At 37.5% G+C, this 12,282-nt stretch overlaps 2 protein-coding genes across 2 annotated transcripts; both read right to left on the reverse strand.

Moving 5' to 3' along the window:
* Positions 1 to 272: 272 nt before the first annotated feature.
* zpax1 (zona pellucida protein AX 1) lies at positions 273 to 4,552 on the reverse strand. The gene is made up of 21 exons (XM_024291693.2): positions 4,394 to 4,552; positions 4,237 to 4,316; positions 4,072 to 4,167; positions 3,880 to 4,004; positions 3,654 to 3,797; positions 3,502 to 3,585; positions 3,271 to 3,435; positions 3,106 to 3,202; positions 2,824 to 3,041; positions 2,598 to 2,754; positions 2,323 to 2,531; positions 2,136 to 2,253; positions 1,871 to 2,070; positions 1,690 to 1,804; positions 1,457 to 1,626; positions 1,294 to 1,388; positions 1,095 to 1,225; positions 834 to 1,023; positions 620 to 761; positions 436 to 550; positions 273 to 368 (listed from the first exon to the last, which is right to left on the reverse strand). Exons 1-21 carry the CDS (start codon positions 4,429 to 4,431, stop codon positions 301 to 303), a joined length of 2,757 nt encoding a protein of 918 aa, XP_024147461.1. The 5' UTR covers positions 4,432 to 4,552; the 3' UTR covers positions 273 to 300.
* A 1,885-nt stretch (positions 4,553 to 6,437) lies between these two features.
* ttc32 (tetratricopeptide repeat domain 32) lies at positions 6,438 to 7,494 on the reverse strand. The gene is made up of 3 exons (XM_024291691.2): positions 7,310 to 7,494; positions 6,956 to 7,122; positions 6,438 to 6,678 (listed from the first exon to the last, which is right to left on the reverse strand). The coding sequence occupies exons 1-3, from the start codon at positions 7,423 to 7,425 to the stop codon at positions 6,551 to 6,553; spliced, it is 411 nt and encodes a 136-aa protein (XP_024147459.1). The 5' UTR covers positions 7,426 to 7,494; the 3' UTR covers positions 6,438 to 6,550.
* Between the last annotated feature and the right edge of the window lie 4,788 nt (positions 7,495 to 12,282).

The following is a 12,282-nucleotide window of genomic DNA, read 5'->3' on the forward strand; positions in this document are numbered from 1 at the left end:
TTTTGGCATTTAAGATTTTAGGCTTTTTGAGTTCAGCCAATGCTTGAACTTTTTGCTAATTTCTTAGTTAAGGCTTTAAGTTTAGCAACTTTTTCAGCTACATGCCAGCTTTCTTGGCCATCAGCTTCAACATTTAGCCATTTCAACCACAGTAACATTACATGTTATACTTTAAATGTAGTTTTTAAGCGTTTAAACTTGTTTAAGAATGTTCAAAGTTTACAAATTTAGTCAAATCCCACATTTTAAAAATGAAGCAATGTACAAAGAGAGTCATTTAAGAAATCTTTATTTGGACATTCAGTTATTCAACAGAATACGCCCAGAGGAGATCTGCTTTTGGTTGGTTGAGCTTGGTGGTCTTTGTCCTGGAACAAAGGAGTGGTTTTAATTGCACAGCTGGACCCCACTTTCCAGATTATATTTCTTACTCACCCCTTTTTGGGTTTTGGTGTGCCTTCACGCTAGGTTTGTGAACACACTGGCCTTTGCAGATGCCTTCTGCAGGTGTGTTGGTGTCACAGATTACTACATTGCAGTGGACATGGATCTGCAGGAAAATAGAGTTACCATTGAGACTGATTGGAGGTAAAGTGTTCAAGGGGCTTTCTGTACTTACCTCATCTTTCAGAACCTGGTCATCCTGAATGAAGGAGAACATCATGATGGAGAAGCGCTTGACATGAGATGGGATTGAGACTCTGGTGTCCATCATCACAGGGTGGAAGACTGCGGCATAACTGTCATCTGGATTTTCACAGCTGAGACAAATATTTTTCATTTTAGTTCATGTGTAAGAGTGGACATAAGGGCTTTTCCAAATTCAACATTACCCATTGATAATGATGTCCCAGCTTGGGAGAGAGTTCCTCTCTTCTTTGCTTGTAGCCCAGCAGTTTTCCAGTACGACTTCCAGTTTAGGGTCACTGGACTGCATCAGCTCTACTTCAAAGTAGAGGGGCTCCCTCAGGAACTTCTGGACTGGATAGTCTTCAACTTGGTAGAAAATTTGATAAGATGCGTCTAGGGGGAATACAAGAGAATGTTAGTAACTGGAAACCACATACTTTATAATCCATGTGAATGCAAGTTACCCTGGGCAAGTCTCATTTGAACCATCAGATGTCCTGATCCAACCTCTGCTTTGGGTTCGTAGAGTCTTGGTTGAGTAGCGAAGGAGATGGTCTCGGTGTCATTGACAATGTAGTAGCAGGAGATAGTTTGCCTAATAGGACAGAGTTAGCAGTCAGACAAAGTTGCTAAAAGAACTTTAGTCATTTGCTTTCGGCTTACTTGTAATCAGGATCAACTGGTGATGTGTAGGCAACTCCTTTCCTGTTGTGGTTCAGCCTAATTTCATTTTCGTACATCATGTAGTTGTCAAAGAACTAGAGACAAAGACCAGTTTGAGTTCAGGAATATAAGCAGACAAGTTTCCCCTCAAGTCTATACTTACCAGTCTAGTGGTTCCACATGAGTCAGCATTGAAGACAAAGTGAGCAAAGCGGTCGTCACTGAAGGCTGGTGTGCAGGACTGGTCCTTCAAGGTCAGCCTGCTTGGGCTAAGGTTTGGCACAGACTCCACTTTCACAGCAATGGTACTGATTGTTCCATTAGAGTAGCACCCTAAGAAATTTAAGTTTAGTTAGGTCTGCTGAGTTTAATACTGGGCAATAACTTCATACATACTTGCTGTTGCCAGAGGGAAGTAGCAGGACAAGTAAAGGTCTCCAAGAACCCACTGATTGACAGAGTCCCACAGCAGCATGTTCAGCCTGGTTCTCACAGAGTTTGTGGTGATGAACTGCAAAAAGGCTTGTTTTAGTGTTTTGAAGAGAAGCATCCTTGCAAACAAGACATTTTACATTACCTCAAATGCAGTGACAGAAGCAGCATAAGGCACCACAATGCTAAAGTGTGTGCCGTTATCATGGTAGGCTAGAGTTTTGCCCAGTTCAGGTGTCAAGTCTTGGTGGCCGACCATTGTCTTGAAGTGGTGTCCTTGACTGCCATACTTGACTGACACAAAGAAGTGCTCCTGGTCACAGGTTCCAGTGAGTGTTGGAAGAACTAGGAGAGAAATTGGAATTAATGTCTTGTGCCATCCTTGCAGATACCAAAATAAGGATACCTACCAACATCCTGCAGAGATGCCTGCAGCTCTACATTGTGGGCAAAAGGGAGATCCTCAGGCAGGACAGCAAAGCCAAAGACCAGAGGGAGGAAGTAGGTTGTAACCAAGGGCTCAGGATTCTTCAAATTGAGAAACTGTTAGTACCAAAACAATTCTCTTGAAGGCTCACATTCCAAATGAAAACATACATGCTTCAGGACGGCTTCAGTGTCAAAAGCCACGCTAACTGAGAACATTTTGGTGCCATTGGCGAGGCGATGTTCCTGGACTGCAAACCCTCTGGCATTGCACTCTTCAACAGAAAGGACTCCAGTGGGAAATGTGATGTTCTTCAGGATGACATCATGAAGAAAAGCCCCAACATGGACGTTGAACACCCTCTCTTCTGGGATTGTGTCTGCAAGAGGAGAGTTGGGTTAACAAAGACCTATAACCTTGAGAAGTTACACTGATGGTAGCTTACAGTCAATGGTGTTGATTGGATGACGCATTGGTGGGGTTGTGATGGGAAACAGGATTTTGTATTTGGTTTCTTCGTTGGTGTTCTCTGGCCTCCACGTGACTTCAAGCATGGGCTCAATTGTGTACGTGATGTGGTACTGGAAATCTGGAGCATGGCTCTGCAAGCAGAAGCATTTTAAGTAACATTCAGGCTTCTTATCAAGTTAAGCTACAGCCACTAGCCCAACCTTGTAGTAGCCATCAGGTGAGCCCACTGGGATGTCAACAACAATGTGGAACTCTGTGGTTGAGAGGGAGTAGCCTCTAGTAGCCATTTGAGCCTTGTCCAGCCTCTGCCCATTGATTCCCATGTACAGTTCTGTGATCTTGGCCTTGCCCTCAGTTAGAGGAGTCACTCGGCGAGGGATGTGCCAAGAGATGAACTCGTCAGTGAAGAGGACACCACCTGTCAATGACTCGAGCATTAGCACTCAAAAATTATGTACAAGATTATACTCAGATGAGGTTACCTGTGGGACAAGCAGCCACCAAGTTGACAACATTCAGTCCCTGTTGAGTCTTGTGGTAGACGCTCACTTTGAGGACTTCCATGGGAACCCCAGCAACCTGTTTCACAATAGGTGTTACAAAACCCATCAAATCTCCACTTGTCATTGTGACGAAGCAATACTTACATCTTCCGAATAAGTCTCTGAAGTATGATAAGGGCTTCTGATAGCCAGGCGAGTTTGTGTCATCTTTGCACCATAGCCAGCTTGTTCTGCTTCTTTCAGGACCATTGCAACAGGTTCAGGAGTGTAAAAGGTCATCTTCCAGATTCCAGGGGCTTCCTCTGAGTCCTGTGGAGTATACTTTAGAAATACTAGTCTCCTACTCAGCTTTAGAAGTCCCTGTCTAGTACTTACACCAGGAAGCTTGTTCATTTTAGAGTCGTCTTTGTTCTGAACATGTCCTTTTGTTTGTTGTTCACCAGCAATGTTGGTAGACACCTAAGAAAAAAAAAAAAGGCATTAGTTTTCACATTTAATTTGTTTAAATTTTGAGCGCTTTGACATACTTCCATGTAGTTCCTGTCACAGAGGACATCTCTGAAGGCCCAGCGAGAATAGCTGCAGGTCTGAGTCACATCATGGCTGACCACATCAGAGGGACTGTGCTTGTACATGTGGAGTTTCAAGCTGGTGCTGAAGGTAGAATCATCCTGCAGAAAAGGTAGAGTTTATACAAGTGTATACAGTTGGACAAAACCAATTTGGAACCAAGTGAATATGGGATTAACCTACTTTGTTAGCCATAAAGCAACCCAACAGAGACATGTAGATTCTGGTGTTTCCCCATGGGTCAGACTCCATGCTGTATCCACACTGGGCAGCCAGACTGGGTGTCACCAAAATACGTTGTGTTCCATCTGTAGAGAGAAGCTTGTTAGTGGTCACTTACAACTACAAATCAAGTTGATTAAAGCGTCCACTCACTGATTGCTTCCACTTGAAGTTGATTCCCAACTGCAAGAGCCTCATCCAATGAAAGCCTCATCAGGTTACCTGCACAGTCTGATCTTACTCCATTGGCTGAAAGAAAGAAATCCTGGTCAAGGAAGGTCAATTGTGTAGCAACTAGAAAGAGTATAATGTACATACTTGACTGCAGACCATGCTTCACATTTGGCCATGCTTGACCCAAGACAAGAACTGCAGCCATCAAGTTCCATAACAATAACCTGGAAAAGGGGAAGAAACCATTAATACAAGACATTCAAAAGATTTCTGTAAAAATCTAAATTAGAAACAAACTTACATTTTCTCAGGCTTCCGCATGTTGCAGTGTGAAGGCATTGAAAAAGGGAATGGAAAGAACCCAACCACCAGAACTTGGCTTTGACTTTCCTAGCAAGGCCAAGCAACTGAAGCAGCTCTGAAGGGAAGGAGCTGAATGTCTTCCTGAACCACCACCTGCTCTTTTATATGTCTGCAGACCTCTGGGACACAGCTGATGGGAATCAGCCATCACACCAGACTCACCTTCTAGTGATTTTTTTTTTTTTTTTTTTTTTTTTGAGCAGACAAGGCATTCCGTTTTTTTTATCAAATAACCCCAGAGTTTATTTTGGATGATTGTTTATCAACCTTTTTAAATACATTTAAAACACAATTCTGTGAAATGTTTGCTGTTTAACAACTAATCAATATTACCAAGTTTGTTCCTTAGACTCAAAATCTTCCTTTTTGACCCAAGTTTTAGCAAAAAATTAGGAATATATTTATTTTTATATACAGTATTTTCTCTTTGATTGCATTTATTAGACTTTTTAATTCACTTTTGGTAATTATATTTGTCAGTTAAGGGTTTTTAATAGCTATTTATCTTTTTTCTTATGAAGACTTTTATTTTGCTTTTGGTTTTTACATTAATAAAATGTTGAAAGTACTCTATAAATAAAGTTTTTTGATTCATGAGCTTTTTTTTTTATTGGTTTACACCCTTTGAAATTTAGATTTTTTAATAAACTACAGGAGGTATACTTGTTAGTTGGGTTCTGTCAGAAGGCAGACATTGTATTTCACATATGAAGTGGTTTTCAATTTGATATGTTATATTTTTATCTTTATTTTACATGTTTTACCAAAATATTTCAAGCTAAAATAGAAAGGAAAATTAAAAAAAAAGAACTTTTAGTGATTTTTAGAAAATTTTGCAGCTTGGTTTTGTGTGACCAACCATATATAGAGGCTTTACCTAACTAGTATTCTGACACAAAACAAGATTTTTTATATTTATGTGTTAAAATAAGCCATGTCTTTTAGTGAAATTATTATTTATTGCTTAATCACTTGTTTTACTTTCCTGATTGTATTCCAGAACACCCAAGAAGCTTTTCTCAACTGCTGCTGGAGCAACACTTTACCTGCTAATGTGATGCTAGAACTAGAATTCCTGGGTGAGTTAAAGCAGCAGAAAACTGTTTTCTAATCTAAATAAAACAAAATGTTATTATTTTATTCTAAATGCAAATGAATGGAGATCATACGGCTCTCAAGTGGAATGCTACAAATCTAAAGAACTGTCAGCTAAAAAAAAAATTAAGTATTCTGCAATTGAAGTTTCAAAACTGATTGAGAACTTGAGTTATACTCAAGAAATATGAGGGCAGATGCTTGATTAAATTAAATGAAGGTACAATCATTAAAAAGTAATTTTGAACTGTCAGCGGACACATTTTTCACATCAAGCGTGTCACCTCAAAATATTCTGCCATCAGTAAAAACTATAAAATTGAACAACTAAAAAAAACCAAAATGATATTCAGGACTGTCACAATGTCTTAAAAATAATGTGTGTGGCTTGTCACAAAGAGCAAATCTATTGTACTGTCTTTTTTTGAGCATCCTCTATAAAAAAAAAACACAATATCCCAAACTAAGTAAAAGTTCACATTAAACAAATCCATTTAACAAGAGTATAATTAACCACAGTAATGTACAATAAAAAAAACTACATATTTCAGCATGTAAATAAAAAAAATCAATATTTGCCTTTGAATAAATCATATAAGTCCATAAAATGTTTTAAGAAATAGATTTTTCCTGCATAAAATCATGATAATTCATAAAAATTTGACAAAAACATGGTAGAAAAGCTACATGTCCTGAAAAAAGTTTATGTTCAGATGGGTATAACACAATGTTAATGAAGAAGCTGGATTTTAAAAACCTCTTTTCAGTGATACATCACACATAAACACAGTCTTAGATTGTAAGTAGTTGTTTTTTTATAGTAAAACCATTACAAAATAAAATGTATGTTATGTACAGAGATGACATAAACAAAACACATAAAAAAATAGGGATCTCTGATTTATTATTGTTCATTATGGTTCCATTTATATGAAATATTCAGAATCTGGAAAAGCAAAACCCAAATATATTAAAATATATATTTATTTTTAGGAAAAAATTAGTATCCCCTATTAATCTTCTGCTGCTGGTCAAGAAGTGTCTGCTGCAGGCTCACTTTGGCATCTTCAAAATGTGGATTGAGCTTTAGGGCTTGCTGGAAATCCCTCTTGGCATCATCAAAAAACCCTGAAAAAAAGACAGGATAAAGTTAAGAGTTATGCTTTGTAAAAAAAAAATAAAAAAAAAAAATGCTAGTGCACAGAAAGAAAACTTTAAAAGAGGAATTTCCAAAGAAACAGCGCCACCTAGTAGCCTCTAAAAATACACATCAAGCTGACCTGAAAATAAGAAGCAACGTCTTTTTGTAGGAAAGACTTTTATTTTTAAAAGTATAAAGCGGAAGTAGATTTGGCAAATGTTCGAATGTTGTGTTTAATTAAGGTACTGGATGCATTTTACTTACCTAATCTATAATGTATGAGACCTCTGTTGTAGAAAGGAATTTCAAACTGACTGTCAGCTTGTATTGCAGAAGAGTAATCCTCTATTGCTTCATAAAAGTCCACCCGGAAGTACTTTATCTGCCCACGGTTGTTGTAAGCGGCGGCCAACTTGCCAGCTTCACATTTGCTGTTATAAAAAATAATAAATACAATGAAATATTAATGACAAAAATTAATATAAAGGAAATATAAAGTGTGGACAAAAAAAGTGTGCAAAAAAAATCAAATCGCCGAATTTGACAGAGTTACACAAAAACACTAGTTCAGTTCAAAGGTTAGCTGGTTTAAAACACTACAAAATTGTGAAATAGTACCTGGACCGGGAACAAGAGGATATAAACTTAGAATAAAGATCCTCCGCCGATTTAAAATTGCGGGTGTTAAATTCTGTGTGGGCATTTTCGAGAAGTTGAAGGCTGTCTTCATCCATTAGCTAAAAAGATAAACAAGAGACTAGCTAACGGCGGATGTGACGTAACTGGATGATTGCCCAATCACGTCTCAGAATGTTTGAAGTAGGCGTGGAGATCATAAAGCCTTGCTTTTTTTATGAACTGGATAAAAAAAACTAAAGTGAAATCGTAAATGTCTTTCTTTTTGTCTTAAACAAAAAAAAAATCAAAATTAATAAAATAGAATTAAATAAAAAAAGAAATAAATTCAAATCGAAATGAACAAATAAAGTTTAATTAAAGAACTATCTTTATTTAAAACTTTAAATTATTAATATCTTAACTGCTGTCTGAACTTCCAAAATAATTTTAAAAAATGAATTAAAATTCATTCAAAAATAACAACTGTTTTGTAATTAAAATGATTGTAGCTCGGCTTAAGATAAAATACTTAAAAAATATGAAAGTGATATTATTTAACTTGAAACAATGAGTATTATAAGCAATGTATGCTTATTTGTATCTCTAAATTGTATAAAGAATAAAAATAATAAGATAAAATAAAATAATACAAACTAAATAAACTAAATAAAATACACTAATTCGTAAAATGAAGCAATTTCCAAGAAATTATACTCTTAAAATTGTATTTATATGAAAAGCCTTGTTTCAACAGCAGGGGGCAGACTTTCTGCAGATTTCCATTAAACTAAAGCGTGATGATTTGAAAAGTAATAGAACATTTTAATCAAGTTTGTTAAACTAAGCATAGACCTAAATAAGGATTTGAAATGGTCAAACTTACATACTTTTTTTTTATTGTAAATAGTATAAAAAGAAGTAAGAAAAAAAACGGTCTCGCTGCATCAACATCTCAACAATAAACTGCAAGGTCAACAGGTCTCCTGAATATGCAATAAAAACTCTCAGAAAAAAGGCTAAAACTGCAAATGTGTGTTTCCCTTCAAGGGTTGAGTTGACAAAGGTCAAACAGAGATTGGGACGACTGACCAGGAAAGGCTGTAAACTCCTAGTTTAGGTTCATAAAATGAAAGCAGCTGTTTTCACAGAGAAAAACACAAAATTACATAAATCAAAAAGAGTTTAAAGGTAAAAATGCATTAAAAAATATTGCTAATAGACTTTTTTTTTAACTAAATATTCCCAAATACTTAGTTTTGTTATTTAGAAATAGGGAAAAAGTCAACAATTTAAATAAATGTAACTCTTTAAACCTTTTTCTTTTAATATCTGAGTCTATTTCGGACAGGTTTATTCTTTGGCCTGAAGCGCGGGTTGTTCAGGTCGTTATGTTCAGCTGCCTCACAGCTTAAATGTGGCTGTTTGCTGACAGAATTGACACAAAGTGTCCAAGTCCAAAGAGTCCTGACAGACACTCATCCATCACGTTGCCACTCGGGGATAATCTTTACTGACTCACAGCACTGTACCTAAATCACAGTTCATATTTCATCACAGGTCAAAGATCTGAAGGCACAAGTTGTTTTTCCTGATGAGAATAACCTAAAGATTGAATTTTTTCTAGTTTGATTCATAAATTAAAGTAATATTTGTATAGGGAGCTGTAGATGTTGCACAAATTTACTTCATTCTGAACCCTAAATGTCTCTAATTCTCAGTTTTTATCGATAAACTCTTGAATTAATCGTGTAAAATATATTTTTTCTGATTTTAGGTTTTCAAAGATGCTTCAGTCAGAGCAGACATTTCAATATCAAGCGGAAATTCAGTTAAATCTTCTGAACAAGGAAGGATTGTACCACATTTGATGCATCTTTTCCACTTCTCAGAGGCGTGTGACATCCATTCGTCTTCAACCTCTGAAACCCTGCAGGTGTGTGTGTGAGTGTGGTAACCATGAAGTGAATCAGCAAACAAACATAAAGCAGCTGTCTGTTTAAAGGAAAAAGGAGGGAATAAAAAAAAAGGGAGACCAGAGGTAAACGTCTGGACTCACAGACGCCGCAGACAGAGACGCTCTGTTGTCGAGGCTGTTTCAACAAACACTCCGGGACATTCCAGGGGCGCCGTGATGACCCCGTCTGTTGTTTTCTGCATTTTACGGCGTTTAAGGATAACGGTAGCTTATAAATGGTGCAATGAGTGCAAAAAATATAAACAAATTGTCAAAATTTAGGTGAAAATTTTAATTTAAAAAACTTTTCTTGTTATTTTCGTAACTTTTTTGTCTTTTTTATAGATATTTATTGTTTTAATGTATTCCTAAAAGCAGAAATGAGTTGATAAAAATGATTAAACACTAAAATAATTCCAACTCATTTATTTCAAAGTAATCCTAATAAGATATGATCTCCTCCTGACCTCAGATATCAGAACTGTTTCAACTATGGCACATACTTAATAAAAATGTCAGAGCTTTACTATCACATCTATGTTTCTGTTTTGACACAGCTACACATATGATGTGGAAATGTGAAATATTACTCTGAAGACAGACAGAAAGCCTCTTTTATACCCCCAGGAACATTCAAGGTTGCTTATCTAAAGAAAGAAGTCTTAAAAATCTCACAACAATATATAAAATATTTTTGTTAAATACTAAATATGTGTATCTGTGAAATTATTTCACACAAATAGCACATAAAATGTAGCTAGGAACAATTTCTTTAGACCTTCTATAATTCAAAAAGCATTATGGGTATTGTATTTAAATGAGCCCTTCTAATTTTTGTTCTCTGAATTTTAACTTAATATATAAAAGCTATCTTTATTTTTATGAATAATATGACTGATAGTTTTATATTTATTACCTCAAAAATGAATAACCTAAAACACCAAACATTGAATATATTAAATATCAGATGTTTCCACCATTAATTTCTCCTGCTCCTCACTAGACTCATCATGTTGTTCTGAGGCGTTCCACTCTTCCACATGTGCCGTCGGGTCATTCGGGTCTTCCAGTCTCTGCTTCACTTGGTCCCAGACGTGCTCTATGGGGGTTCAGGTCAGAGAACAGAGCTGGTCTTACCGTGAGGCGCTCCCACTTCCTGAAGCTTTAACTATTCTGGCGCCATGTGGTGGAGCGTCATCATCCATGAATGGAATGTTGGGGGTGTGCTGGTGGATTTGGAGGATTTTGATGGTTCTATGACGTTTCTGAGGTAAGAACAAGCAATAACAGGGTCCACTCCACCAAAACCAACCCTGTGGACCATGTTGACCTCATTGTATCGCCTTATCCAGTAACATTCACGACTATAATTTCTGAGCACACTCCAGGTCACTGTTATCATTGGTGGTGGAGTCACCTGCAGTGGTCGTCTGGTGTTCAAGTCAAAGCGGTAGAGTTGGTTGTGAACGGTTTGTCTGGAAACTCTAATACGCCTCACATCTGGTAAACGGGTCTGCAGCTGTACGGCTTTTGCTAAACCAGGTCCAGGTCCACAGGTTGTGGTCTGTCACTAGTGGGGCTCCACTTCTGGGTCTGTCACAAACTCTACCAGTTGAGTAGTTCTATGACTTGATGAAAGTCTGCTAATGAGACTCACCAAGTTCACCTGCAACATCTGACTTCCTACTACCAACCTAATGGCAGCTATGGACCAACACATTCTTACTCCCAAGTCGTCACACGTTGATGTTTGGTTAAGGACCCCTTCTGCGTCACTTTTTGACGTTTTGGGTGTCCTTAACTTGTGTTTTTTTTACGTACTGGCTGTTTGTAAAATCGAAGATCTGCAACCCCGGGGACTCGATACCGGATGCGGTGAAGGATCCATCCAGTACCGGTACCCTAACTCAGTAACCGGGACCTTAACCTTAACCCATCACTGGTTTGCGTCCAGAACTGCATCTGGTCCGGTGTTGGGTAAGGGTACTTGTACTGGGTCTGGGTACGCATCCGATTCTGGTTCGTGGCCTGGTGGTTCAGGACCTGTGATTCAATGGGATCAGTCAGTACGTCAAAAACGACGAGTTGGAGACATCCAAAACATCAAAAAGTGACGCGGAGAAGTCCTTAACCAAACGTCAATGCGTGACGACTTGGGAGTGAGAATGTGCTGCATGGACAGGAGGGGTTTCTCATCTGTTAAGCAACGTGGTGTTTTCATGACTGTTGCAATGATGAACTTGGAATGACTTACTGACTAAATCCGCTTTATATACCCACAGAATGTTGAAATTGATGCCACATCAGAAAGGTTTTTCTTTTAGAATTCTTTGGTTTTTTCCCCCTTAAGTAAGGCACACTGTATATAGTGAGATTATTATGTTTGTACCCCCAATAAAATTATCTCCCTATAATAAAAATCCGTTAAGTGAAACAAACACACACAATATCCCTAACTTATTGTGAGTGGTGTATTTCTGCTATTTTGCCTTCTCTCACCTGAGTAAATTACATGCAATCATCTATTTTCAACATTTGCTTATCATTATTTGTCGGGGTCACAGGGTTGCTGGAGCCTAACCCAGTTACTGTCAGGTGAAGGTGGCGTACACCCTGGACTTTCTGCTCGTATATCACACTGACAGACAACCAGTCGGATTCACCACAAATGGACAATTTAATGAAAGGTCAGGAAGAACACATGAAAAATGTCGGACTGTGGGAGGAAGCCAGAAGGCCTAAATCACATGTCAAAGTCAAGGCCCGGGGGCTGGATCCGGCCCTCCAGATCATTTTATTTTATTGTTATAAATCTCCCGATGTTATCTTGCGCTCATTTCTAACTTTCTATAATTTTGACAAAATATATTTTATGGAGAGTAAAATATTTAAAGTTATTTAAGGTTTAAGTTGATTTATTGTGAAATAGTATTCCTTCCTTTTTATTTAACTTTTAAAAATTGGCATTCTGCTAGCTTTTTGGACTATTTTGGCATTTACTAATATTTTTTTAGGCTGT

Source organism: Oryzias melastigma, linkage group LG24, assembly GCF_002922805.2.
Source record: "Oryzias melastigma strain HK-1 linkage group LG24, ASM292280v2, whole genome shotgun sequence".
Taxonomy (NCBI): Eukaryota; Metazoa; Chordata; class Actinopteri; order Beloniformes; family Adrianichthyidae; genus Oryzias; species Oryzias melastigma.